The 27,758-nt window shown below is 46.8% G+C and overlaps 1 protein-coding gene across 5 annotated transcripts in view; it reads right to left on the bottom strand.

Annotated features, from left to right (window-relative positions):
* Window positions 1–27,758, bottom strand: part of IQSEC2 (IQ motif and Sec7 domain ArfGEF 2) — a 145,103-nt gene that overhangs the window by 107,449 nt on the left and 9,896 nt on the right. For all 5 annotated transcript variants that reach the window (XM_028711390.2, XM_028711397.2, XM_077921673.1 and 2 more), the window contains exon 2: window positions 12,805–12,834. In XM_028711390.2, coding sequence (XP_028567223.2) covers window positions 12,805–12,834 — 30 coding nt within the window. The remainder of the gene's footprint in view (window positions 1–12,804; window positions 12,835–27,758) is intronic.

Here is a 27,758-nt window from a genome sequence, read left to right as displayed (position 1 = left end):
ACTGAGTCACCATAGCTTGGCCTTATGACATAGCTTGGCTACACAGGTTTATATTGCTGTTTGAAATCTACATGAAGCCATGGGGAAGGGTGGACATTAAGAGATTTGGAGTAAAATATTGTCTGAGTCAAGAGAGGCTGTGCTGGTCCTGGACCAACAGCTGGATAGTGGAGTGAGCTCAACCTATAGACTACCTGGCATCTGAGGTAAAGTCTGACTCCGTGTGTGTTACTACAGTTCTGTGGAAACCAAGGGCCTTCTTGGGCCTAAGCAGCTCAATGGCTCCTTAGCTGCTTCTATTCCTCACCTTCCTGCACCTATATAAATGTTCCTTTCTTGTCAAAACACAGGGGTGCCATCTCTGCAGGTCTGTGGGGGCCCAAGGCCCCCCAGCATTTTCAATGAAGGGGCTGGACCCCCCAAAAAAGTTATGTGGTGGCATGTGCACATCCCATGGGGCATAGTGATGTCATATGGCCCTGGGCCCCGCAATCATGGGGCAAGGCGGTGAAAGTCACCCTGAGGGTCATCTAGTCCAACCCCCTGAAACACATGGTCCCTCATCCAATTTGAAACCATACTAGACCCTACTTAGCTTTGCAAATATGCCAGCAGTTTTATTGCTGCACCACTATATGTTCCACTATACAATCAATCAATCAACCAAACAACCACTCAGTCCCCTTAACAGAGAAAACCAGTGTGTCACATTCAGGGTACATTGTTCCGCAGAGAAGAATTCCATCATGTTAGCCTCCTCCACCTGCAGTTTTTAATGGTACAGTCCAGAAATAGCTTTTATTACCTCAGTGAAAACTAGGCTTCTGTTCAACGAAGACACACACATTTCATTGCTCATGGCTCTTCCATCTTTTTCTGTTATCTGCTTCCTCTGAGTTTGGTCCCACTTGTACTCACTTCTGTTAGCTAACCCGCCTTGCCTTTCCCAGTTGCCTTGCTAACCAGTTTGGCCCCCGCCTTTGGGTGATTTGATGCTTCTGCCGAACCCGATGCAAAGGGGGCACAGGGCTCTTCCACCAGGTGACAGTTGGAGTGGATGGCTTCCTGCAGTTCATCTTTTCTCGTCTGGACCACTTCACTGCGATACTCCTTGAATGGAACAGGCACCTCTGGCACGGGACACCTTGTTTATGTAACCGCTCTCTGACTGTGGCTTACTAGAATTTGCTTAACGTGGGATATTCTGTGGCAAAACCTCAGTTTGCCTGCCTTCCACCTTAAGAGAATTCCCTGCTGCCAGCTCCATTTGTATCTAAGAATCCATTACTGTAGGGTCTCCATGGCTTTACTCAGCTTGGCACCCATTCAAACACCTGCTTCCTACCTGTCCTTTTTAGGAAACATCATTGCTGCTGCTGCTGCTGCTATCTCTTGATGTGTAACCAGGCAGGTGAAAGTTTGGGAGCCGGGGAGGGAAGGGGAAGGGGAAGGGAAGGGAAGGGAAGACCAAGCAGCAGCAGGAAGTGAAGCAGAGCTTAGGCAGGAGCCAAGAGCATGCATCTCCCCAGCAGTCTAGCTATCCTGGAAGAGCCATGCCCTTTCAGATGCCAGCATGGAGTCTTCTGCCACCCTGCTGGGCAGCTGGCAACCCACAATCAGTGCTAATTGTCCTCTGCACAGGTACCTTAGTTTCAGTCTTGCCTTCCTATTTATGGAGCGGGGGGGGGGAGGCCGTAGGATAGGCAGGCTCAGCTGAAAAGCTTGGGGTGTACAGAGTGGGAAGCTAAGCAACTGGAACAGAGCAAACATGGCAAGCTCCCTTCCCCAAAATGGGGCAACTTCTTGTTTTGCTTTTTTTAACAGCCCAGAGACAGGGAGGCCTTCCATTTCTGTGATATGTGTACTTATTTTAGATCTAACTTAACAGAAGTCGGCCCTGGGGGGGGCGGCGATGGAGCAGGGAAATGGCAACACCAAGCAGAGAGGGCAATCTGTCTCCAGGGGGTGGAACACCCTTTGCCTTGCTCAGATCATGCTTATTCAAAAGCTTGCTGTTTTTCCCCCAACAGCTGTTGAGAGGGAAAAGGTGCATCCCCTGCCATAAAACCCTGCTCAGGCTTCTCTGAATCTCTTGCAGTTCTTGGTCATAATTGCAGGATTAAGTTTGGCATTCCAAATAGTCACATTCAACAGTCATGTGCTCCTCCCCAGAAACAGGTGCATCTCGGCACTGGCTGAGGGCGTCCTGTAACATCAGTTGCCCCCACACCAGGGTGGAGTGGGGCTGATCTTTGCCACCGGAGGCAGAAATATGGTCCTTTCCATGGAAACAGCTGTTGGGAAGTTGGTGCTGTGTATGCTTCTGGTTGCTGTGGCAACACTTCCTGGCAGCGGCCCTGCACGCTGTCACTCCCCCTCCTCCGAACTGTCATCTCCCAACACCCCCTCCCCTCCACCCTGAATATATCCTAGCAACCTGCCGCTACATTAGCCTTGCAGTTGGCATGCCAAAGAGCTCGCTTAGCAACACCAGCCGCGCTTCTGACTGAGGGTGCAATCCAGGGAGTCCTGGCTCCCAGCTCTCAATCCCCCCAACTATGACAAGATGGGCCCCTGAGTTTGGAGTAATGACATTTTTAAAAAATGGGGGGGGGGGCGCGGGAGGAGAGGTCCCTATTTGGAGTGAAGTGTGTGGCTGGTGGCAAGACCCCACTTCTCTCCTAAACAACCAAGAGCTTCTTGTCTCCCCAGTCAGTCGCAGCCACCAATTCTGCCATGGAGACAGTGGCATGTGAAGGCGGCTCCTTGGGGCTCTGCATTCCTGACAGCAGGTGGGGGGGGGGGACGGTGATAGCAAGGTGCTGGAAACAGCTCCCTCCCCTCCCCCAGCAAGCGTCACAGGAATGGTATGTCCTTGGGAGAAACTTCAGCACTTCCCCACCACCACCTCTCACACACTAATACAGTGGTACCTCAGGTTACATACGCTTCAGGTTACACACTCCGCTAACCCAGAAATAGTGCTTCAGGTTAAGAACTTTGCTTCAGATTGAGAAGAGAAATTGTGCTCCGGCGGCGCGGCAACAGCAGGAGGCCCCATTAGCTAAAGTGGTGCTTCAGAGCAGTTTCAGGTTAAATACGGACCTCCGGAACGAATTAAGTACTTAACCCGAGGTACCACTGTATATACAAATATGGGGTGCTGGAGAGAGCAAGGAGCTGAGGGCATGCCAAGGAGGAGGAAGGCACAAAGAAGAATGAAGGGAAGAATGGGGTGAGGGCTGCATTTTGCCCTCCTCCATCAGGAGCAAGACCCGGAGTGTCGGCTCTGCATGTCAAAACACTGGTCCTGCCCCCAAAGCATGCCACTGATACAGTCCCACAATAGTTCATTCACGGCTCGGAAGGGCTGCAGCTTAAGGGCAGGGCATCTGCTCTGCATGCAGAAGGTCCCAGGCTCAAGCCCAGCATCTCCAGGCAGGGCTGGGAATGTCCCCTGCCTGAAACCCTGGGGCCCTGCTGCCAGTTAGTGTGGACAGTACTAAGATAGATGGCGATCTCTGTGACCCAATGCCCCACTTCTCCTTGCTCATCTTCCGGAGGGATGGGAAAGCAGTCAGTATGGGCAGATGAGGGTATCCAGTAAGGCCTAAGGCCTTACCACTAGGCTGGAGCCGTTTATTGGCCTTGCTGGATTTTGCCACCATCTTTGGGAAGCTCCATCTCTGGTCCCAGCTATCCAGAGACACTGCCTCTGACCCCTTCAGGGATGTGGTCTGCCAAACTCCTGCTAAACTTTGGCAAAGCTCCCAGCAAGGACAGGCTTTTAGCTAATGAAGCCGGCCTGGGCGTGTTGGCAGCCCATTAAACTGCTGTTCAAACATGTTCTGCTGGCACTCAGTGGGTGCTGGTGCAGCAACAGCCAAGACAAACTGATTCCTTTCTCCTCCTGCCTCAGTGTACTGGGCTCAATCCTTTGAGCACCAACACCAGGAATCACCCCAGAGCTTCCTGCTCTGCAGTAAAGTCACATTGTACAGCAGTGTTCTCTCCAAACACCATCACAGCACAAAATGCTTTCCCACAAATTCATTGGAAAGAACATCAGGCCAAACAAGTCATATTACACCGTTCCAGAGTAGTCACCATATTACCCTACTGCTGCCATGATACAACAGCCCTATAGAAAAGCTTGTCTGCCATCAAACTTCCACTGTGCTATTGGAGAGATCAGAAGGGTTGTTCTTGCTTAGCAGTGATGCCCAGTCATAATCAAAAGCAGGTCTGTTATGAGCCAAAGGTGAGGCAGCAGACTATGTGTTCCACCAAGGGTGGCGGTATGGGAAACATAACCCATAAGGCACACTCCACCCATAAGTGGAGTTCATCAGCACAAACCCTTTTGTGCCAGAGCTGTGGATTGTGAACAGGAGCTGTGCGGAGGCATTGCAGTGCTCTGTGGTTTCTCAATGCAGAATTTTGGGCTCTGAGGTGGCTGTTGCTCCTTTAGAGTAACATTTCAATTTGTGGAATTGCTCCCATAAAATACCTAGCAAAACAGACCAACTACAGAAATCATAGAATCATAGAATGTTTTTCATTTCTTTAATGAGGTACGATCTGCATAAGATTTACCTTTTTAGAAAGCAGCATGCCAAACAATGGCACATTATGGGATGTGGCGTGGACAGCACAGCAATCTCACACAATTTTCTGCAGCAGATAAGCATGAAAAACCTGCCTTTTCTTTAGCACACCCTATGAAAATATGGTCCTGCCACATTGCAGTTTTCCCACAATGCTCTGCCACATCACCTGAACTTTTCTTCCAGTGAGATGTAGCAATGTGTCAATCCATTCATGCTCGCCTGCTGTTGCATTGGGACATGGGCTGGCTGCAGCATTGCAATACAGCAACCAAAGGTGGAAACAGCTCAGTGGACCAATGCGGCACAAGGGGAGCAATTTGTAATCCTGCTGTCAATAAAACATTACAGAGCAAGATGTGAAGGGAAACCTCCCCTGCCAAAACTGCAGTCCCAACACTTTTTCCACATTCCCTACAAGCAAAGGAGACAGAGATGGAAAAGAGGGTTAGATGGTATTTTAATGGCATGTCTGAATCTTATGCTTGGGATTCCCTATGTCTTTTTCTTCACAGAAAGTAGCCATAAGGGATCCAGATTAGAAGAATGGTGTCCACCATTTTCCCTGATGAAAATCACTAGAGACAGACTGACAATGTTTGGTTGTCACTGGTCACGTGACAAACAGAAGAGAGTGCACAGTGGCAACCCATTCACCAAGTTGCATGACGGGCACAGTAGTGACTAGTGGAAGGTGGCTTAAGTGGGGGACAGACAAAACACTCATTACATCTTTACTTTCTTTAACATCCTCTGCGTTTTTGTGGGTTGCCTGAAATTCTTTGGCAAGCCGCAAGTGGCCCACGGGCCAAATGTTGTGCAGACCTGTTCTAGACCGTCTGCTGCTTTGCCCATTTAAAAAATGTTCTTCAATCCTCCCACCTTATTGACTCCACACTGGCCCCCTTTGACACTTCCAGTCCCCCCCCCAGCTGCCCTCACACCTCCCCCCCTTTTTAAATCAACAGAAGTTAGTTGCACTATGACTCCAGGGCATCTGGCTCTCCCTATATAACTCTGCTTGTTGTTTAAGGAAGAAAAAGAGACACACACAAATATAAAAAGCAAGAGGTGGAGACTCCAGAGAGATCCTGACTTTTAGGGCAGGGAATACAATCAGGAATCGGGTCACCTACTCACCACCAACAGCTGCCACCAAAAATTTAAGACGGCTGAGGATGTCTCTCTTTACTCCTGATGCCACTGGTGCCTCTTGCTCCTTCAGGAGTCACCCTCCCCTTTCTTGCTAGTTCTCTTCCCTCCCTTTACCCCACAGTTGGCCAAAGATGTATTTGCGGCCCCAAGAGCGAATGCAGAAGGAAAGGGGGAAATAACCACTGTCCTCCCTTACTCCTTACTCCACTCACGTACATGCATGAACCTACTTCCACCACCACCAGCCAGCTCCACCAAATGCCAGTCAGTCCAGTAGCAAGAGAGAGAGAGAGCACTGTCCCATGGCGCCTAAGGGCAAACTTCTCTCCCCACTTTCCTAAAGTATAAAGATATGCTAAGCCTTTGCTCATTTCCACCAACAGGAAGTACATGGGAGTGGCTACAACACCAAGAAGCAGTGCTATTTTCTATAAAAAGAGGTGCCAGAACTCACCAGGAACACCTCCCTTGTTCTCTCATAATAGCAATGACTCCCACCTGAGAAGTGCCAGAACTCAGTTCCAGCAAGTTCCAGCTGAAAAAAGCCCTGTCAAGAAGTGAATTTAAGCTGGCACACTGCCAGGACCCCCTAGCACTGCAGCACAAAGAAAAGGGGATTTAAAGAAAATGCTGGAACATTTGGATCTGAAAAATTACAGGGGGGGGGGTTTGGGGGGAGCTACAAACTACATATGGATTGCAACAGTTGCCATTTGACCATCCAGAAAGTTTTAAGGGTGCCTAAAAGACAACAGAGACAGAGCTTGTCTAATGTTCAAGGAGAGGGAATTCCAAAGGCCTGATTCCTACATTGTGCACAATGGACCTCCTGATAACATGGTACCTGCAGGAGGCCCTCACCTGAAGAGCACAGTGATGGCCTGGACATATGCAGGATGAGATTCTCTTTCAGGTATCCTGGTTCTGCGTATGGCTGTAAATCATAATGCCCTGTGGACTGTCCTTCTGAAAATTGGCTGCCCAGATAAATTTGTGAACATCATTCAGCTCCTCCATGATAATATCACCACAACAATCGCAGATAACAATCACAGATAACCATTCACAGTGGGATCAGGTGCCCCAACTCTGTTCATTATTTTCATTGCCATGATCCTACACTTTGTCGAAGGGAAACTCCCCACCGGAGTAGATATCATATATCGAACAGATGGAAAGAAAGCTCTTCAATCTGAGCAGGCTGAAAGCAAAGAGTAAGGTTACCGTAACTTCCGTCATAGAGCTTCAGTATGCTGAAGACAACGTAGTGTGCGCACGCTCAGAGGATTATTTCCAAACCATCCTAAATATCTTTACAGAAGCTTAAGAAAAGCTTGGCCTATCACTCAACATCCAAAAAACCAAAGTGCTGCACCAGCAAACATTGGAAAATGTTGATCACTTCTCCTACCTAGGCAGTTATCTTTCCACAAGGGCCAACACTGATGCCGAAATCCAGCATCACCTGAGCTCTGCAAGTGCGGCTTTCTCCCGATTGAAGTGCAGAGTGTTTCAGGACTGGAATATTCGCAGGGAAACCAAAATGCTTGTTTACAAAGCTATTGTACTACCAACCTTACTATATGCTTGTGAAACATGGACCACTTATAAATGCCATCTCCAGCTCCTCGAAAGATTCCATCAACAGTGTCTCTGAAAAAAATTACACATCACTTGGGAAGACAGGCGAACTAATATCAGTGTACTGATGTACCAGTGTTGAAGCAATGATTCTTCAACAGCCAACTTCGTTGGGCTGGTCATGTTATTCGAATGCCTAATGATCGTCTTCCAAAGCAACTACTCTATTACGAACTTAAAAATGGAAAGCGTAATGCTGGTGGTCAACAAAAGGGGTTCAAAGACTGTCTCAAGGCAAATCTAAAAAAATGTAGTATAAACACTGACAACTGGGAAACACTGGCCTGCGAGCGCTCCAGTTGGACAACAGCCTTTACCAAAGGTGCAATGGGCTTTGAAGACACTCAAACTCAGGATGCAAGGGAGAAACGTGCTAAAAGGGAGGCACGTTTGGCAAATCCACACCGTAATCAACTCCCGCCCGGAAACCAATGTCCCCACTGTGGAAGGACATGTGGATCCAGAATTGGCCTCCACAGTCACTTATGGACCCATTGTCAAAACTGTGTTTATGGAAGACAATCTTACTCGGCTACAAGTGATCGCTAAAGAAGAAGAAGAAGTATACACCAAAACCAGCACCTTGAATTTATCCCCGTAAGTAACTGGCAACCAGAGCAATTCGTTCAAAGTGGGGCAACATGTTGGCGATATTCTGCCTTTATTAGGAGGTTAGACTTCAACCTGACTTTATTTAGCCATGAAAGGTGTAGCTTTGGGCAAGTTCTCTACTGTCAGGGCTGCATTATCTCTCACCTCCCACATAGAAATTTTGTACCAGCCTTGTATTTAAGCACTTGTCCAGTTGCCACGGGTGATAAAGAACTTCATGCAGGTGACTCCACTGAGTTCTATGGATGTGAGTGAGAATGCTCTGTCCCTCTTCAAGCACAGAAGCCAAGAGGGCTGCCAGAGGAGGGAAGCCTCAACTTCCACACCAGCACAGTATTATGGGGACATAGCTCTCCATCTCCTCAGCCAGCCCCCAGCAGGCTAATAAGTATTTTTGCAGGCTAGTAAGTATTGTGGGACGCGGGTGGCGCTGTGGGTAAAACCTCAGCGCCTAGGACTTGACGATCGCATGGTCGGCGGTTCGAATCCCCGCGGTGGGGTGCGCTCCCGTCGTTCGGTCCCAGCGCCTGCCAACCTAGCAGTTTGAAAGCACCCCTAAGTGCAAGTAGATAAATAGGTACCGCTTTATAGCGGGAAGGTAAACGGCGTTCCGTGTGCTGCGCTGGCTCGCCAGATGCAGCTTGTCATGCTGGCCACGTGACCCAGAAGTGTCTGCAGACAGCGCTGGCTCCCGGCCTATAGAGTGAGATGAGCGCACAACCCTAGAGTCTGGCAAGACTGGCCTGTACGGGCAGGGGTATCTTTACCTTTACCTTTTAAGTATTGTGGAGTTGGGGGGGCAGGGACTTCTTTACAAGACTCACAGTTGTTAAGAGTCTAGCTGTGCTAAATTGATTTTATACGACTTTTAGCAGTCATGTCCTACTCCCAAAGAATCCTGGGAACTGGAATTTGGTAAAGGAGCTGGGGATTCTGTCAGAGTTGTCTAGCATAGCCCCATCCATCCCTGCCCTCTCCCCCCAGTTGCAATTCCCCCAGTTCTTGGGAATGACTATTAAGCCAGATTTAAAGTATGTGGTGTAGATAAACCCATACAATGTATGTGTATTCCCAGAATATGCTGTGTGTACATATGCACATGCTTTGGTGTATGGGAGATGTATGTGTGAAGGTACCAGCTTTTGGTGGCCATGTTCACAACTGGCATGGAGCCCCCGGGGCCAAAAAGCTTAGACACCCATGCCTTACAACTGCTTCTGAAGCCCTCTATTCCTAGCAGCTGCTGGAAAATCTGGAAATCTGGCTTCCTCAACTTACCAGGCACCATTCCCAATGGCCAGAAATTTAAATACATAATCCTAATTCTTACCAGGAGCAATTCCTAAACGTTAATCACAGTAAGCCTCCCCAAGGGAAGAGCATTATATTTGAGCACACCCTAAATATAATTAAAGAAAAACCAGGGAGGTTTCCTAGCTGCTAACTCTTACCCATGAAGTGCTTTAGGACTCTGAAGTGGAAAACTCTGGGGACAGAACAGTCGTCATTTTACTCCCTAAAGAAAGCAGTCTCAAGTCATCTTGGCTTTACTTCCCACACACAACTTTGCCCCACCCCTACCCAGCTGCTCATCCAACTTCATGGAGGAAATAGGAGCACAACTCAGGCACATCCTAAAAGTTGACAACAGAAGCCAAGCGCTCAAGCAGTAACTTCCCTGCCCTTGCTCCAATCCATAGGATTTAATTCCCTTGACTAAGCTTGGAATAGAAAGAAATATTTTCCCTAGTTAAACCAGAAAGTAATTACTGCTCGTGTCCATGCATGAACACAACACACACATTTTAGTGTGGATATAGTTGATTTTATCTGTATCACTATCTGTATATACTTTGGCACTAGACTTTCCAGGTGTATTTTGCTTTTACAAGAGAACAGTTGAAAGCTTACCAGTTTATTCATTAATACAATTCGTCGTTCAACTACTTGGGAGAGCCTCGCCAATCAGGGACCTCAGATACTGTGGGAGAAGTGACACAAGATACACAACGAAGCACAGTCTTTGCCCCAAAGAACTGACAGTCTCGATATATAGAGACTCCCACACTCCCAAAGTGCAGATATAGTCTTAGAGTGATGAAGTTATCCGCATGACTAAGTCAGCAGCAAAGTGAAGAATCTGATCTTGGTGTTTTGAGAACAGGAAGACCATTTTGCTTCCATGCTAAGGGCTCAAAAGGTTGTCCACAGTATTTTGAGAGACCCACAACTGAAATTGCCACTGTTGTGCAGAAATCCATCTGTAGCCCTACCCTCAGGGAATAGTCTCTTTTGTCAGCAAAATAGCCAACACAAAATAGCTCTTACAAGGCCAGTCTGCAGCTGGGAAAATATAGACATAATCTGAAAACCATGGGGATAATGTTACTTTGCCAAGAAAAGCTCAACAACTTTTGTGTCTGGATTTTCACTTTTTGAAATATGGCAACCCCACTTTTATGGTACAAACGAATTCCATGTCACTGGAAGTGCAAACAACAGTGAGAGACTGTGGGATGCCCACAGACCACAGCATTCCTATTCTGCATATTGTGCTTCCCCTCTTCCTCTCCCCTCTTCCATCTTGGTCTCTAGTACCCGGGAGTTGGAGTCAGCATTCCTAATATTTTTGCTACAGGAGTAGCCAACACAGATCCCAGGACCAATGCAACTTTCCTGGCAATTCCAATTTGCAACTGAATGTGACCATATCAGCGGTGACCAAGCCCAGGCAAAAAGGGGTTGCCCTTAACGATGCAAAGGTAAAGCGGCCCAACGTGGCAGAGGGGTGTAGCGGTTAGAGGTCCCGGCTTCAGCCCACCAATTAGCCACAGAGTTCTTGGGGTGGCTTCCCCAAGGGCTATTTTTCAGTCTTATCTATTTCATAGGGGTGTTGTGAGGACAATATGAGGAAGCTGCAGGAAATCTATGTAGGCCAATTCCACGTTACTTAGACGGGGTAGAAATGTAATAAATGAAACAAATTTTTAAAAAAGATCTTGTGACCCAATGGCAGCTTTTGAATGGGAACAAGAGGTAAAGGCTACATGTTATAATCTTTTCTTAGCTCTGTCGTAGTCACTAACTACTTCCCACTCACCTGTACTACAGCTGGGACTAGAGCAGATGAGTGCTTTGCACCCCACACATGTCAGAGCCCCAAGTTGCTTCGTTCCATGTCATTTTTTAACTGGACTAGATTGCACTGAATAGAAAATTTCCCACTGCCTATGCCAGAGATACAGCCATGCCACTCTACCCTCCACCCAAGAGATGGCCCAAGCCCACACAACATGTGGCCCACAAAGCTGAACACAGTCCATCCGCCATACAAAGCCCAGCTTCGTTGGTTAGCATAGTGGAGCATCTGGCTGGGCCCATGCGCTGACCAGAGGGCCTATGGCCAGCCAGAGCTCCCAAAACAAACCACTGATACCCTGCATCTCTCAGGACCCTGTTGATGCCACAGTATCCCTTGGGCATGATTTCCTCTTACACACAGTACATGCCCTGGTGGCCTGGCAGTCACATGGGGGAAATCAGCCAAATAGAACTGAGCAACATCCCAAGAAGGAGACAGAGCATGTGGCAGAGACAGGCTGGCAGTGGCAAGGAGGAAAAGCAACAGTTCCTTCTCTACAGAGTTGGGCCAGCCTAGGCCTCCCTTTTTATTTTCTGTACTTATTTTCTGCACTCCCCTCCCCAAGACTGTGGCAGTGGCGGCAATCCCTGATAGTGCTGGGAAAGGAGCAGTGAATCCCAGGCTGGCCAGTCCAGCACTGCTGCAACCATCCTCTTGCCGCCCATACCAGGCTTCTCATAGGTATGTATATTGGAGGAAGGGGCACTGTAGCTCTCTTGCCCAGGCCTTGCCAAAACCACAGGGCCTCACTGAATTTACTGTGTTTCTTGATTTGCCTAGGAAAGTATAAAAACAGCAATTGTCAAGCACCTGACTGAGCACCTAATATATGGGTGGCAGCTTATGTTTGGCTTGCTGGATTACAAACCGTACTCCCTGCCAGGACTATCTCCTTGATCTCTGTATTGGGAGGTTTTTAACGCTTTTAACGTTTTTAACGTTTTTAGATATGCTTTAAGCCACCCAGAGTGGCTGGGGAAACCCAGCCAGATGGGTGGGGTATAATAATAATAATAATAATAATAATAATAATAATAATAATAATAATATTCTCTTATCCCTCCTTCATTTTCCATGCATCATGTCTGCTTTAATTCCTAAGCCAGTGGGCAGAGATCAAGGTTATTTACTTGTTCAATAAAAAGCAATAGGTGCTTGATGAGCATTTATATGTTTTACTAATAATGTGTATATTATTATCAATAGCATTGTTTTCATTATTATTAACCTTACTCAAGAAGTAATACATCAATGCCTGATATTTTAAGACTACAGGAATCTGATTTAAATCAAAGCATGCTTCCTTAGCCATTCCACATCCTGCTGTATGCCATTCTGTCTGTGATCTAAGGAAATGCCACCCCTCTCCCGTGGGCAAGGACGCCTTTCTCTGCCCTATCCATTGGTTCCCACAAGTGTGTGTTCAGTCCAAGCCACATCCAGGTATTAACTCTTTCTCCATGGAGGAAAAGATCCAAACTCAGAAATTTATCCAGGGAGACCACACATAAGAAACCACGCAGGTCTCTGGGTGGGATGGGAGCAATCAGGGTGGGTGGGTGGACATAACGGGAAGAGAGGGAAAGGTGGGGGAGGGGAGATAGGGAATGTGTTTTTCTTTTTCTTAAAAGAAACAGTGCAACTGACCTGACAGTTCTTGAATTTTCCCCATCCGACCTGCAAAACAAAGAGACAAAAATGGTCAGTGCAAGATTATGATTCAGGTCACCGTGAAGGTAAAGTGTTGTGTTGTGGGTGAAGGTTCAGAAGAAAAGAGTTTTGTATTAGAAAATGGTCACACCCAGAGTTCAAGGAGACACACAATGACAAAGATGGATTTGCTGGCGTGGGAGTGGGTCTGTTTTTCTTTAGTATTAAAATTGAAGTCCTTCTGGCAAAGAAATTTTGGGGAATGGTTTATGAGAAATTTAAAAAAATATTTACTCACTTTTCCTAAGAAGCCAGAAGCCTTCCTTTTAGCAATAATAGGGGAAGAGATTCCAAAGAACGTTTAAAATCTATTTTGTTAGCGGCCACAAGAATAGTTTATGCAAAGTACTGGAAGGAGGAGGCAACTCCGACAAAGGAACAATGGTTGCATAAACTAATAGAATGTGTGGAATTAGCAGGTTTAATGGCCAAAATAAGAAACTGGGACAAGGAAAAAATAAGGAGTGAGTAGGATTGTTTTGGAAAATATTTTAAAAGTTACTTTCCAGGTAGGATGAACTTAGGACCAGCAACTGACAAGATACTGTAAATGAATAGAGAGGAAGAAAAAGGGTGGAAAGTCTATTGGGGATGCAGAAATCCAAAGAATATGGACTAGAATGTCACTGAAGGATAGATTGGGGAGCCCATACAGACTGGATACATAAATCCATGTTTATAAATGTGTGCAACTTTAAATTTGAAAATGCATAAATATAACTACTATTATTTAAATAATAAAATTGGAGTCCTTTTGGAACAGATTAGGGGTGAATAATGGGGATAGCCAACTTCTGTAGCTTCCCCTCAGAGCCCACCAGTAATGAGCTGAAAAGAGTTGGTTGTGGTTTTCTTAGCAGCAGCATAGCATGTGCTACCAGCGCCTGGGGCAGGCACACTGGGGTGCAGAGCACTGGGGCACATTGGTATGCGGAGGGAGCCTGCTGTAGCCGCACCAGCCCTGCCCTCGTCACTGACACCGCGGCTTCAGATCAGGCTGATGGGGCTGATCTGAAAGGCACACACGCTGCCTGGCTCTGAGAGGTGCCGGATTTACGTAGAAGCTAAACAAGCCATAGCTTAGGGCCCCACTCTCTTGTGCCCCCCCCCCCAATTCACTATTAATATACTTCTTCTTAATTGTATTTCAGTTCAACAATTACTTTGATAAAATACATGTTTTGTTATCTGCAAATGGCTTTAGGTCCATAAATTACCATTTAGCATATATTCAACACAAAAAACAGCGACAATTGTTGTTGACAAAGGACAGCTGGACACATAAAGGGCCCCATTACCTTCAGGAGCTCCTTAGGGCCACATCAAACCTAAATCTGGCCCTGGGTCGGACTGTCGGATCCCAGCCTGGCAAAGCGGCAGGGGGGCGCACGCCTGAGCCTAGCGGAGGAGGGGGCAGTGATGCTGCCACAGGCTCCCCCCCCCCCCCAATTCTGCCCCGGGAGATGCCCTCTTCCTCCCTCCTTGGTGGCTGGTGGTGGCAGCACCCTTCCCCTTCCTCCTGGCCGGCCCAGGGGTGGGGCCCACGCAGGTGTCCCTTCGCTGGCCATAAGGAGAGGGAGGCATCACTGCCCCCCCCCGGCCCAGAAGGCTGCAACCTCTCTCTCTCTGGCTCCAGCTTCGATGACGGAGCCTGTTGTGGGGACACCTGGTTGTGCCCCCTCAAAAAAGCGTGCCGGGGGCATGGCTTCCCCAGCCCCTCCCCACGCTAGGCCACTGTTTCTGTGAAACCACACACACAAACGCCGCACACACACAGGGCCCTGTTTTGTACACAGAGGCAAACATTTCGCCTCCTTCAAAAAGGCAACTGTTAAGGGGGGGGGGGGGAAGGATCACAATTTCACAGTAGAAGGTAACCTCCACGCCAAAACATAATGATATTTTGGGGGGAAATGTCATGTCCTCCCCACACCTCAAGAAACAGTTTTTAAAAATAGCTCCATGGAAATTTTGCTACATAACTGAACTTGAAATTTTGGCACAACCTCATTCTCTACACCCAATCCCAATCCGTAGCTGCTTTAATTCCATGGTTCCTTCACCTCAAAATCCTAATGTGTGATCCCTCTGCTGCCTGGACTTCTGGCCTACCTGAGGACTCCAGCAGCCATTAAGAGGTGTAAGAGGAGTATATTTTTACCAGCAAACCAAACACATTTGGGTCAATAGAGTATCTTTATAGAACTGGCAAAGTGATAAATGTTATATGGGAATTAGGAGTCAGTGGCATAGGAGAGGTACCATATTATGGTGCATAACCTTTTCACTCTCCTCTTGAATGGGCCTGTACCCAGTGGCGGAGCTTCATGCTCCAGCACCAGGAGAGCAGGCGGGGGCAGGGCTGGCGCGTGTCCTGGGGGCGGGGCATGCCGCCTGCAGGGCATGGCGCCCAGCACGGGCAGGGGGCAGCCGCAATGGCACCCCACTGGGATTGTGCTGCCAGGGGCAGTGCGCTCCCCCCCCCCCACTCCTCTTCCTCCACCAGTGCCTGTACCTAGGGACACGGGTGGCGCTGTGGTCTAAACTACTGAACCTCATGGGCTTGCTGATCAGAAAGTTGGCAATTCAAATCTGTGTGACGGAGTGAGCTCCTGTTGCTCTGTCCCAGCTTCTGCCAACCTAGCAATTCAAAAGCTCACCAGCGCAAGTAGATAAATAGGTACCGCTGCAGCAGGAAGGTACTAAATGCCATTTCTGTGCGCTCTGGCACTCGTCATGGTGTCCTGTTGCGCGAGAAGCAGTTTAGTCCTGCTGGCCACATGACCCAGAAAGCTGTCTGTGGACAAACGCCGGCTCCCTCAGCCTGAAGCGAGATGAGTGCCGCACCCCATAGTTGCCTTTGACTGGACTTAACCGTCCAGGGGTCCTTTACCTTTACCTTAAGGGACTACGGACTAAAGTTACTCCTGTAATAAGTGGGGGGTCAGATTTTAGCCAATGTGGAAAGGAAAAGCTAGTGATGTCATTAGTTGGTTCAGGAAATTTGCCCAACTTGGAGCACTGCGCTATATCAGCATTTCCAGCTCCAAATTTCTGATTCTGTGTGGTCAACATTCAGCAAAGCAGGCGCCCATGGGCAAATGTGCATATCCGGACCCACTGAAATTAATGGACATGAATAACGGAAGTTCCTCGATTTCAGTGGCTCTACTCTGGGTTTGACTAGTTGCATACAGCTACTCAAGCTCCAAAGCCAGTTGATTTGCAGGCACACAGTCAGAGTAAATAATAATTATTTAATAATAACTGCTTACTGTCAATGAAACACAAGTTGATTGCTGTGAATTTCATGGTCACAGACTACCCAATCAAGCAGCTTTCCACTGTTGTGCTCAATCAAGTGTCTTGATTATTTCTTGCAAATTCAGCATATACAGTCAGTGTCTCATCCCGTCCAGATCTCAACCCAGGGAATTTGTGGCCAGTGCTATTTTTCTAGGGGAAAAAATAAGTGTTGGAGCTCACTATGAGCTCACCCTTGTGCTCTTATAACGGCAGTGGAGGTGCCAAAACTGAGTTCCAGCGAGTTCCAGCTGGAAAAAAAGCCTTACTTGTGGCCCTCCAGATTGTTGAATTCCAGCTCCCATTAGCCTCAGACAATGTAGTCAATGTGGTCAGAGATGATGGGAGTTGTAATCCAGCAACATCTAAAGGGCCACAGGTTCCCCACCTCTCTTGTTCTTGCATGTATTTGGCATTGGGGCAGGGCTGGGGCAAGGGGTTGAATTTCCAAGTGCTCTTCACAATGGCTGGTACTATGGGCTGGATGCAGGGCAGGTGAAACCAATACCCAGAGGACAATACAATACAGTGGTTCCTCGGGTTAAGTACTTAATTCATTCCGGAGGTCCGTTCTTAACCTGAAAGTGTTCTTAACCTGAAGCACCACTTTAGCTAATGGGGCCTCCTGCTGTCGCCGCGCCGCCGTAGCCCAATTTCTGTTCTTATCCTGAAGCAAAGTTCTTAACCTGAAGCACTATTTCTGGGTTAGTGGAGTGTGTAACCTGAAGCATATGTAACCTGAAGCATATGTAACCTGAGGTACCACTGTACATACATCTGCATGTGACAGTATTATAATCTGGGAAAGAACTCTCTGAAAAAAGACAAGTGTTTTCAGAATGCTCAAATAAAGCTCACAGATACCAAACTGGTTTCACATCAAGCTCTGAGAAGCTCAGCTATCATTATTAAAAGCCTAAATACAAGTAGCCTTGTACTTTTACATAGTTATAATTTTAAGAAAATAAAGACAAATGCCATATCAACCTTCCCAGTACATCTGCACTAACTGGTAGAAAACTGAAAGGTGGGAGCAAGCTTACTTCATACTTCAACGGAAGACTGCCTGTACATTTCCCCCCAACTGCACCCAAAAGGGCTGGTGTCTAATAGATCCTCCAAGTCTCCCTACTTTCCAGGGACAATCCCAGATTTACGGAAGCCGTCCCAGTTTCTGATTTGATCCCAGAATGTCCCGTTTTTCCTCAGAACATCCATCGGAGAAATGTTGAAGTGTATGGTAGGACATCCCTATTTTCATCTGAGGGTATGGGAGTTATGCGATAATACAACCTTTAGAAGACATCTGAAGGCAACCCTGTATAGGGAAGTTTTAAAATATTTTATTATGTTTTTATATATGTTGGAAGCTGCCTGTGGCAACCCAGTCAGATAGGCACGGTATAAATAATAATAATAATAATAATAATAATAATAATAATAATAATAATAGAATAGGACATCCCTGGAGAAATGGATTCACTGGAGAAATGTTAAGAGAGTATGGACAAAGGGCCAAACTCAATAAGATCCAGGAGTGGATCTGCCATCTCTTTTACTTTTTTTAAAGCAGCTTCTAAGGAGGCAGAACAGATCAAGCTATAATGTTGAGGGCTATGAACTCTTTCCACTGCTACACCATTTCCCCAGCGTTTCTCCTATGAAGCCAAGGGAACCTGGGCATGATTTACACTGGGGAAATAATGTAGTAGAAGACCCTTTCCCTAATACTGAAGTCCTGACCCAATTCACCTCTCCTCACCCACCTGCTTTTTTAAAAAATGGGAGATCACAGGCCTTTAACATCTCATCCCATTAGGGTGTTTCTCTTTCTTAATGAAAACTCTGGTGACCTTTAGGTTGGATTACTGCAATGTGTCGTACGTAGGGCTGTCTCTGTAGACAGTTTGGAAGCTTCAAGCTAGTGCAGAATTTGGTGGCCAGGTTGCTCATTGGGACAAGACTGTTTGGGTATATTATACTGATCCTGGTCCAACTGGACTGGCTGCCAGTTAGTTTCCGGGTGCAATTCAAAGTGCTGGTTTTGACCTATGAAGGCTTAAATAGCTCAGGAACGCAATACCTCAAGGATGCCTTCCCCCATCCTGGACCCTGCAATCATCATCTGAGGCCCTTCGTCATGTGCCTCCTCCATGAGAGGTTCAGAGGGTGAAGTTTTTGAATCCCTGCATTGTTAGGGGAAGACATGCATACCGATTTGCCAAAAACAAGAAACCCAAGTATATTAGAGCTCTTAAAAGGTCAGGGAACATTTGTTTCTAGTTTCATCATATTTTTTTTATTATTTAAAAAATCAGCCTCTCAAAAGCCAAGCCATGAAAATTAAAGAGCTAATTATTCCAGCTTTGAACAAAGGTAAGAATTTAAGCTGAGTCAGGACTCACTAGAGCATAGCATTAGAACCTATGTCTAGTGCCTTGGCTCTGTTGTGGAAATGAGAAGTAGTAACCTCTGGCTGTGCGCAGAGCATTTATCGCCATCAAGTAATCACAATCAGCTTCTAGATGCATGCGCTTAGAGACATTTTCACCACAGTGGGGCAGGGTGTGGCAGTGTGTCTGATTGAGAGCCTGCAGTTTTCCTTTTAGAAATTCGCTGGCCAAGTCGCCCTCAAAGAGACCCAGAGGTTAACCAGGCAATGCAACGCTAAATTGCAATGCCAGTGTACCACCACAGAGAAGTCACAACCCGCCTTGTTGTCGATGAGAAAGAGAACTGCACCCCTATGCAAGTCTCATGCCACCCCATTCCAACCACAAAAAAATCATCTGAAGAGACACTTTTTTCCCTTTACAAAAAAAGTGAAACTCACTGCAGGCTGATATCATCCCCCCTCCTCAATTTTCTTATCCCAGTAACATCCACCATATGGAAAATGGTCTGAAAACGTTTCCTTCAGAGAGAGGTTACTGAGTAGCTGGTTACTCAGAAGCACCAGACACTCAGCCAGGCTAAGACATCATCTGGAGCTAGGCCATGGGATATCTGAACAAACAACGCACAGGGCGGGGATATAGTAGCACAAGGCAAAGAGCCTTTCAGGGTGGAGCAGTAGCACCTCACAATATAAACTTGCACTCCTGTCCGCCAAAGGCCTGCCGAAAGCAGCAGTACTAAATCTGTTCTCCAGGCGACTTTCAGCTATTGAAATTGAAGTATTGAACTTGGGCTTCTTCTTTGTCCCCACCCCCCAATATAATTCTTTTCAGATGTGAGTGAATTTATATAAACTTTTAAGTTTAATAAAGCGTAAGGCATATTTTAGGGACGCGGGTGGCGCTGTGGGTAAAAGCCTCAGCGCCTAGGGCTTGCCGATCGAAAGGTCGGCGGTTCAAATCCCCACGGCGGGATGCGCTCCCGTTGCTCGGTCCCAGCGCCTGCCAACCTAGCAGTTCGAAAGCACCCCTAAGTGCAAGTAGATAAATAGGTGCCGCTCTGGCAGGAAGGTAAACGGCGCTTCTGTGTGCTGCGCTGGCTCGCCAGATGCAGCTTTGTCACGCTGGCCACGTGACCCGGAAGTGTCTTCGGACAGCGCTGGCTCCCGGTCTATAGAGTGAGATGGGCGCACAACCCTAGAGTCTGTCAAGACTGGCCCGTACGGGCAGGGGTACCTTTACCTTTACCTTTAAGGCATATTTTGGGAATGAATCTTCTCACACCGTCAGCCATTTTCGACTGAAGTCCCATTTCACACCACCAGTACTGGACCCCACTATCCAGACTTTTCAAAACATCATTTTGCAGGAGATTTCTCAATTAAAGGAATTCTTAACAATATGTCTAAGGCACAGAAAACAGCTTTGAGGAGTTTATCACAGGATGGGATAATCATTAAACTGGCTGAAAAATCTACAGGATTTACAAATTGAGGCACCAAGAATGTGATCTATTTGATAGAATGTTTGGCATTTGGTATATATTGGTGCCATGTCTCGCCAGCTGAAAACCCGCATCTTATAACATCATTCTCACATCCGAGGTAAAATTAAAAAGCCCCATTAGTGGAACATTTTATTCAACATACATGTGATGATTTTTGGGTTTTTTGTAATAAAACAGATTTGCTAGACGCAGTTGACTGGGAGTAACATCACCAGACGATTTGCCCAAATGGAATCCAAGTATATTTACACATTTACATTAGCTCCACAGAGTTTGAATTCATCCATAGAGTTTCCAGGATTTGTTTGATTGATTTCAGCTGAGCTTGTGGGCAGTTCCCTACTTCACTTTTAAATATGTGAGCCTGGCCAGCATTGCCCAAGGAAGGGTAACAAATAGAAGACTGAAGAACCTCTTTCTGTTCTTCCCTTGGGAGATATGCCTATAGGGACAGGGATGTTCTCCTGGTTTTCCATACAAATGATGGTGGCTGGTATTAGTTCTACATACCTTTTATGATTAAATTAGTAATTTTGTCATTTTGTTCTATCTTTATAGATTTGCTCATTTTTCTAAACTATTGATTGTATATTGTTTAGATTCATTGTAGAGGTAATCTGTTGTTTTTCTCCATGGAGTTTTCTTGGCAGGGATACTGGAGTGGCTTGCCGGTTCCTGCTCCAGGTGGATTACATGGAACTAAAGAACCTCTTAATGAGGGTGAAAGAGGAGAGCGCAAAATATGGTGTGAAGCTCAACATCAAAAAAACGAAGATCATGGCCACTGGGCCCATCACCTCCTGGCAAATAGAAGGGGAAGAAATGGAGGCAGTGAGAGAATTTACAATACTTTCTTGGGCTCCATGATCACTGCAGATGGTGACAACAGTCACGAAATTAAAAGACGCCTGGTTCTTGGGAGAAAAGCGATGATAAACCTAGCATCTTAAAAAGCAGAGACATCACCTTGCTGACAAAGGTCTGTATAGTTAAAGCTATGGTTTTCCCAGTAGTGATGTATGGAAGTGAGAGCTGGACCATAAAGAAGGCTGATCGCCGAAGAATGGATGTTTTTGAATTCTGGTGCTGGAGGAGACTCTTGAGAGTCCCATGGACTGCAAGAAGATCAAACCTCTCCATTCTGAAGGAAATCAGCCCTGAGTGCTCACTGGAAGGACAGGTCCTGAAGCTGAGGCCCCAATACTTTGGCCACCTCATGAGAAGACTCCCTGGAAAAGACCCTGATGTTGGGAAAGAGAAGGGAAAGACAAGGAGAAGGGGACGAAAGAGGATGAGATGGCGGAACAGTGTTCTCAAAGCTACCAGCATGAGTCTGACCAAACTGTGGGAGGCAGTGGAAGACAGGAGTGCCTGGCGTGCTCTGATCCAGGGGGACACGAAGAGTCGGACACCACTAAACGACTAAACAACAACAGGTAGTCTATAATGAATGCATTCTCACCGAAATTCAACCATTCTGTATGGCAATAGAGATTGACTGTAATTCTGTTTTATCTTATCAGCTCAATGATTAAGCCCCTTTGTGGGAAGAAACGCTGATTGTAGCAGAACAGCATCTGGGTGTTGACTCACGAGTTGATGTTGCTTCTACCAAATACACGAGTGACTGTAAAGAAAAAGACTACTACTGGAATTTATTTGTTTGCTTGTTTATACTCCTTATTGTGGAGCAGTTGCCCTTGGTGATGTATTTTTGTGTGACATGGGATAACTCAGGCAGTCTCCTCTTTCTTTGGGATGCAGCTAGACAATGCCCCCATCCACTCACTCTGCCCCTGCCAAGTCAGTTCCTCTGAGCAGATGAAGGACAGTTTTCTTTCAGCCCCAGAAGCTTCCTTGACGCTTGCTTCACACAAGAGAAGCAGGAGGAGGAGGAAGAGCTAGCAGGCAGCCCGTCAGCAGCTGAGATTCTCACTCGCAGTCCTGGGCTAATGCAAAACAGCTCTGCCAAACAAGACTTTGCTGGCTGCACTGCAAAGCGAGGCGCTTGCTTACCACCTAACTTGCTCCTTTCCCTCTGTCTGACTGCAGGTTTGAGTTTGAACCGAAGATTCATTTGAAGAACCAAAGCAAGTCACGTGACATAGTTGTCTCTGTCTGTCTTTCTCCACCCCCAGTCCTTTGATTGGAGAATATTCTGCTCTTGGCCTAAGGCGCAAGAGCTTCTACTGGCAAGCAGAAGAACAGCCCTGTTTCAGGGGGCCCTTCCTGCTCCCTTAGGTCCTTCTCCACACTTACTATGGAGTTCCCGACAAATTACTTGCACACACAAAAATTGTTTGATTAATCAACTTGCAAGCCACAGAAGTTTAAAACAGCACATTAACTCTTTTCTTTTCCCCTTGGCTTATTTTGAGCCAGCAGAACAGGCTGGTGCAGCTCTTGACAGAGGACGGCACATCAGATGGCGCAGAGGAGGGGCAGCATGTCTGAAAGCTCATCCCTCATATATAACACAGAGAAATGAGCAGGTCAGAGAGATGGTTTTCAGTCTAAGAACAATTGTGGCAGTTTCTTTTGGGAACAGAATAATTTCTAAGACAACAACTGAATAGCAGGGGCTTTCCTCCTGGATTTGGAGCAAATTAATGGACACTCCGAGTCCCAAATCAGGAAATCAGCAAGTGGTACCAAGCCTTCCTCTTGCTCCTTATCCACACACAGATCTAGTTTATGGAAAGAGCCACTAAGCTGCTCCTGCTGAGTCTCTGGACCCAACTGACGGGGTTACAGGAGGCTGATTTCCTAGGAACAGGTGCTGGAGTGGCAGGGGAAGAAGCTCTCGCTGCACCCCTCAACTACCCAGCAAAGGCCTGCTGTCCTGACACATACCAGCAGCACCATCTGCTTCTGGCTTCCAGCCTCCACGAGGACGCAAAAAGAGCTCGCCAACTTCTTAACCAACGGGAACTCAACTGCAGCTCCTTACCCAGATCTGCCTTGGGAGCAGCTGCGTAGGAAATGTCATCAAGGAACAAGGGGGTGCTGGCAGGGAAGCCAGTGATCCGGCCTGGCACTGCAATGATCTGCTGGATGCTGCAGCAGTGCCAAAAAGGGCACGCGAGGCTACAGCCTGCCTTACCTGTTCCCCAAGGGCCATGTTCACTTCCACTCCACAGGCTGATTATGCAGCCAGACACCGATCTCTGCTAGGGGCTCTGTCAGGGAGAAAATTGACAAAGTGTGCCCTGCGTAGGAAGCGGGGGAGGAAAACAAAACACAGCATTGCCACTTATGGGCTCTAAAAATAAAGGCTCACCTGCCCCCCTCCAAATATAGGCTCCTGTTCTTCCTTCCTTTCCCTGGGACTCCGCTGCTTCCTTCATGCTTAAGCTTCCCAGCTCTAGAACAGGGAGGATTGCAACACCCCAGGTAGACAAAATAAGGCATTAAGACCTGCACCAGCAATTGGTACTTCCAAGAAGGTGGGGAAGAGACTGACCACCTTTGCCACCCTCACCATTTGCCTTTTGCTGCTGTCAGCCTCCTCTGGAGTAAGGATATGGGAGCCAGCTGTATGTATTTAAGCCAGGCTCCATGGAATGCAAGAAGAACACGACCAGGAACTTGATTGCCAGTTAACTCTTGTTTAGCTTTGTACATATGTACTTAAACTTAGATTGTTTTGTGTGTGTGCAATTTTGAATTTGTGCTGTTTGTTAAATTGCTGCTTTTTGTCATTTTTTAATTTACCGACATGCTCTGTATATGGCATATTTGTTTTCTAATGTTTTGCATGTTTGCTGTAAGCCACTTTGGGCACAGCTAATTGTGGAAAAGCAGCATATAGGTAATCTCAAATCAACAGATCAAAATGTTTTTGCTCCTGAAAGTAGCAGATGAGGGCTCTGGTGTGATAACAGTCCTCTTCTCTCAAAGCTCTCATTGCAGGATGAGGAATATCTCGCAGTTGGGGGCAGGGGGGAGAGACAAATATAGATGTAATATGCAAGGGCTAAATTAACCCTCTGTGCTAGTTAGAGCCAGCAGGCTTTCTGGCTTTGGCTGCCCGCAAACAACAAATACGCACATACATAAACGTACAGGCTGTTGGAGCTGCACTCATCAGGCTGGTCAGAACTGATGACATTTCACACAGCCCCGGGGAGCAAGCAGCAGCATCTTGGTGTCAGCAAACTGGGGTTTCCTGGCAACCCTCCAAACTCTGTCACGGAGGGGGACTGGCTGCTTAAAAAAAAAGTAATAGATTAAAAAAAAAATAGTGCCCAGAGCCAGTCAACCAGCTGCCCAATCTGGAGCTCTGTTCAATAGTCAAACCCTCCCTAAAAAGTCACAGCCTTATTCACTGTCCCCAAGGCTGCCAGTCTGTGCACCAACTGAGTCAGGGTTGGACCCAGCACCTCCTAAATGAGAAAAGTCACCTGAATAGGTTGCTCCCAATCCAGCTGGCCCCCTAAATCAGGATTAGCACACTGGATCCCAGTAACACATCCTTAAGAACATGCCCTGTGAAGTGGCTACTCCTTCACACCTTTGATGCTCAAAGTATCTACTTGCAAATAATTTGTAATTCAATATCTGTTGAGATGATATTCCCAAAACTGCTGCAATTGTTTCAGGATATTTAGCCAATATTTTTAAAGCAATTTTAAAACTACTTAATTGTACTTAATAGTGGCTACAGAGTCTTCTATATGTTTTATGTGTTTAAAATGTCTGGATTACCAATGTTTTATGGATGGGTTTCCCCCCCCCCCCCCTCTTTTATGATTTCCTTGTCTCAGTTATGCCAATAAAGCCTGAATGAATCGGGGTGCATGAAGGGTAGATCTCCAGTGTTCTGAGTGAGAAACTGATCCTAGCAGTGTAAACAGCAAGCTCAGCCCAGGAACAAGTATGAAAGCTGTAGACCTTATAAGTGCAGCATGACAGTGAGGTTGTGTATATAAATGACAAAGGCAACTCCCATCAGCCACAGCCAGGTTGTCTTCTTCTTGGAAAAGGTGGGCTTCCCCCATATTCTCAGTGTGTATTTGGTATGAAAACAGGAGTCTAACTTGCATAAGTGGTTGCAGGTATGGGAGCCAAGGGGTGCCAGTTGATGCTATTATAAGGTTGCTCATGTCAGTGTTGATTGCTCTCTGTATACACCAGGGGCTCCGCCAACCGCATCGCAGTCCCATCCCGCTGCGGCCCAGCACTCCCCTGCTGCAAATCAAACCTTACTGTCCCCATCGCAGCCAGTCATCCAGCTGCAACAGAGATACACTCTGATTGAAAATGACAGGGAGAATTCAAAAGCTACCACATAGCAGCAGGAAGGGAGGGGAATGGGATGCAGCAGTTGGCCAGCAACAGCTACAAAAGCACACACGCACTCCATCCTGGATAGTGCATGAATTGTAAGGATGAGGAACCTGTGGCCCTCCAGATGAAGCTGGACCACAGCTCCCACCATCCCTGAGGACTGACCATGCTGGCTGAGGCTGCTGGGAGTCTGAGAGCAACAACATCTGGAAGGCCACCAGTTCCCCATCCTAGTGGGCAGACACAGAGGAAGCCCAAGCAGTCTACCTGCATCGTTTCCCATGTAAGGAGTGCCTTCAAACCAAGAAGCCACCCTTGACAATGTCACATGTGGCATACAGGAAACTGCCAACAAATCCTACCACATTTCCCCTCAAAAGTCAGGGTTTGGAATGCTATGCTGACCTCAACGAAACCGGACATTGTAATCTAGTATGACTACTTCCTTCCACCTCATTCCCATACACCTGTTGTTTTCATCACCAGCCAGCTCCTTAGTCTTAGTTTCATTACATTACTATATATGGAAATATTTTTTAAAAAATATGGAAATGTTTTTTTTTTAAAAAAAAACATGCACTCTTCAGACATTTCCCACCCACACAGATGCATGCACTCAAAATGTGGCAGGGGAACCAGGCTCACTGATCTTGCCACTGACGTTGGTGCATCTGCTACCTCCAATCCCTGAACTCCATTATCTTCAGCATAAAAGGCCCTGCGACACATCTACGCACAATCAGACTTCCTGAGTGTGTGGAAGATGCACCCCAGTGATGGGAAGTCTGTCGCCTTCCAGGTGTTGCTGGATCTCAGCTCCCATCATCCCATCAGCACTGGCCACACTGGCTGAAGCTGACAGGCACTGAAGTCCAATGGTGGCTGGAGGGTCACAGGTTTCCCTACACGCAGGCTCTGTACACATACAGTTGTATACACAAATAGGCTCTCTTTATACATTCCACAACCCACTTAACACACGGAGATCAGGGAACAGTGGCGGTGGGTGTGACAAACTCAGCAGTGGGATCAGCAGCCATGGTCCTCTTCCATAGGGCCAGGTGATATCTGGTTTCCAAGATCGTGATATACTGTATCACCAGCTAAACATTGCGATATATCGATATATCACAATGTCTGAAATAAGGATGGAACTGACCACATCCATTGCAGGCTAACTCTTCTACAAACAGGAACCCAAACTTTGGCTTTAGCAAAGGCATTTGAGGCCAAGGTAAGTTTACCACTTACAAATACAATTGAATTTAAGATAAGCTTGCTGTCAGTGAGGTGCAGTGTAGTGGCTTAGGGTGTCAGTATAGGTCTGGAGAGACCAAGGTTTAAATCTTCATTTAGCTGTGATGCTCACTGGGTGATGTTGGCTGAACATACAACATACATTCAAAGCACATTATTGAGAGTGCTGGGAATTGTAGCTCTGGGGTAAACCAGTTCCCAGGATTCTTTGGAGTAAGTCATGTGCTTTAAATGTTGGTGTATAGGCAGCTAATCCTCTAACCAACCTCACAAAGTTGTGAGGATGAAATGGGGGGGCAGGGAAGCATATGCACTGCCTTGGTTTCCTTCAAGGAAAATATTAATGTGATAAATTTGTTGCATATTATTTTCTGTGTCTAATTCTATGCCTACTTAGTTTACTTACGCTTTATTAACAAAACATATAATTTCATGTTTGCCTTTGGTGATGAGGCAAAGTCTGCGCTTTCCTTGGAGTGTTGTGGGGGGATTCTTCCAAGGGAAGATCTTGTAATCAGGGCTGGCAAGAGACCTTGGCCTGGAGAAAGAGCAGCAGGTGTTGCAGAGGCAATTGGCCATCCCAATAAGTGAGCCTCCAGCTGCAATCTGAAGTGGTCCAGCACAGACACAGATTTACCACCGCAGTGAGAACTAGGCCAGCGAGGTTCCAGCAGCCCAGATTATTCACCCTGTCCATAACTCCAGTAGTCACTCAAATTCTGGCTCAGTGGCAATGCAATATGTTGTTGTTGTTGTTGTTGTTGTTGTTGTTGTTGTTGTTGTTGTTGTTGTTGTTGTAGTAATCCACTCTTCATTTGTAGTACTCAGGGCAGTTCACAGCATAAAAGCAGAGATCAATTTAGATTACAATCCTATACCCATGTGCCTGATGTAAGCCCCACTTACTCAATGGAATTTAGACCATGTCAACCTCTTTAACCTTATTTATAACTAAGGGCTGATACCCAGTTTGTGTATGAGGACTCATCGAGACTTCCTTTTGCACCATGCTTTCCAGGCATAAGTTCGCACTTTAAAGCTCCATGTCCCAGCATGTGGTTTTGTTTTTGTCCCAGAGCTTTCCCCCTGGGAAAACTCATGTTTTACTGCTGAATCAGAGCAAACAGCAATTGGGTTTT

The sequence above is a fragment of the Podarcis muralis genome, chromosome 17, assembly GCF_964188315.1.
Source record: "Podarcis muralis chromosome 17, rPodMur119.hap1.1, whole genome shotgun sequence".
NCBI lineage: Eukaryota > Metazoa > Chordata > Lepidosauria > Squamata > Lacertidae > Podarcis > Podarcis muralis.
This window is presented reverse-complemented; position numbering and strand designations above follow the sequence as displayed.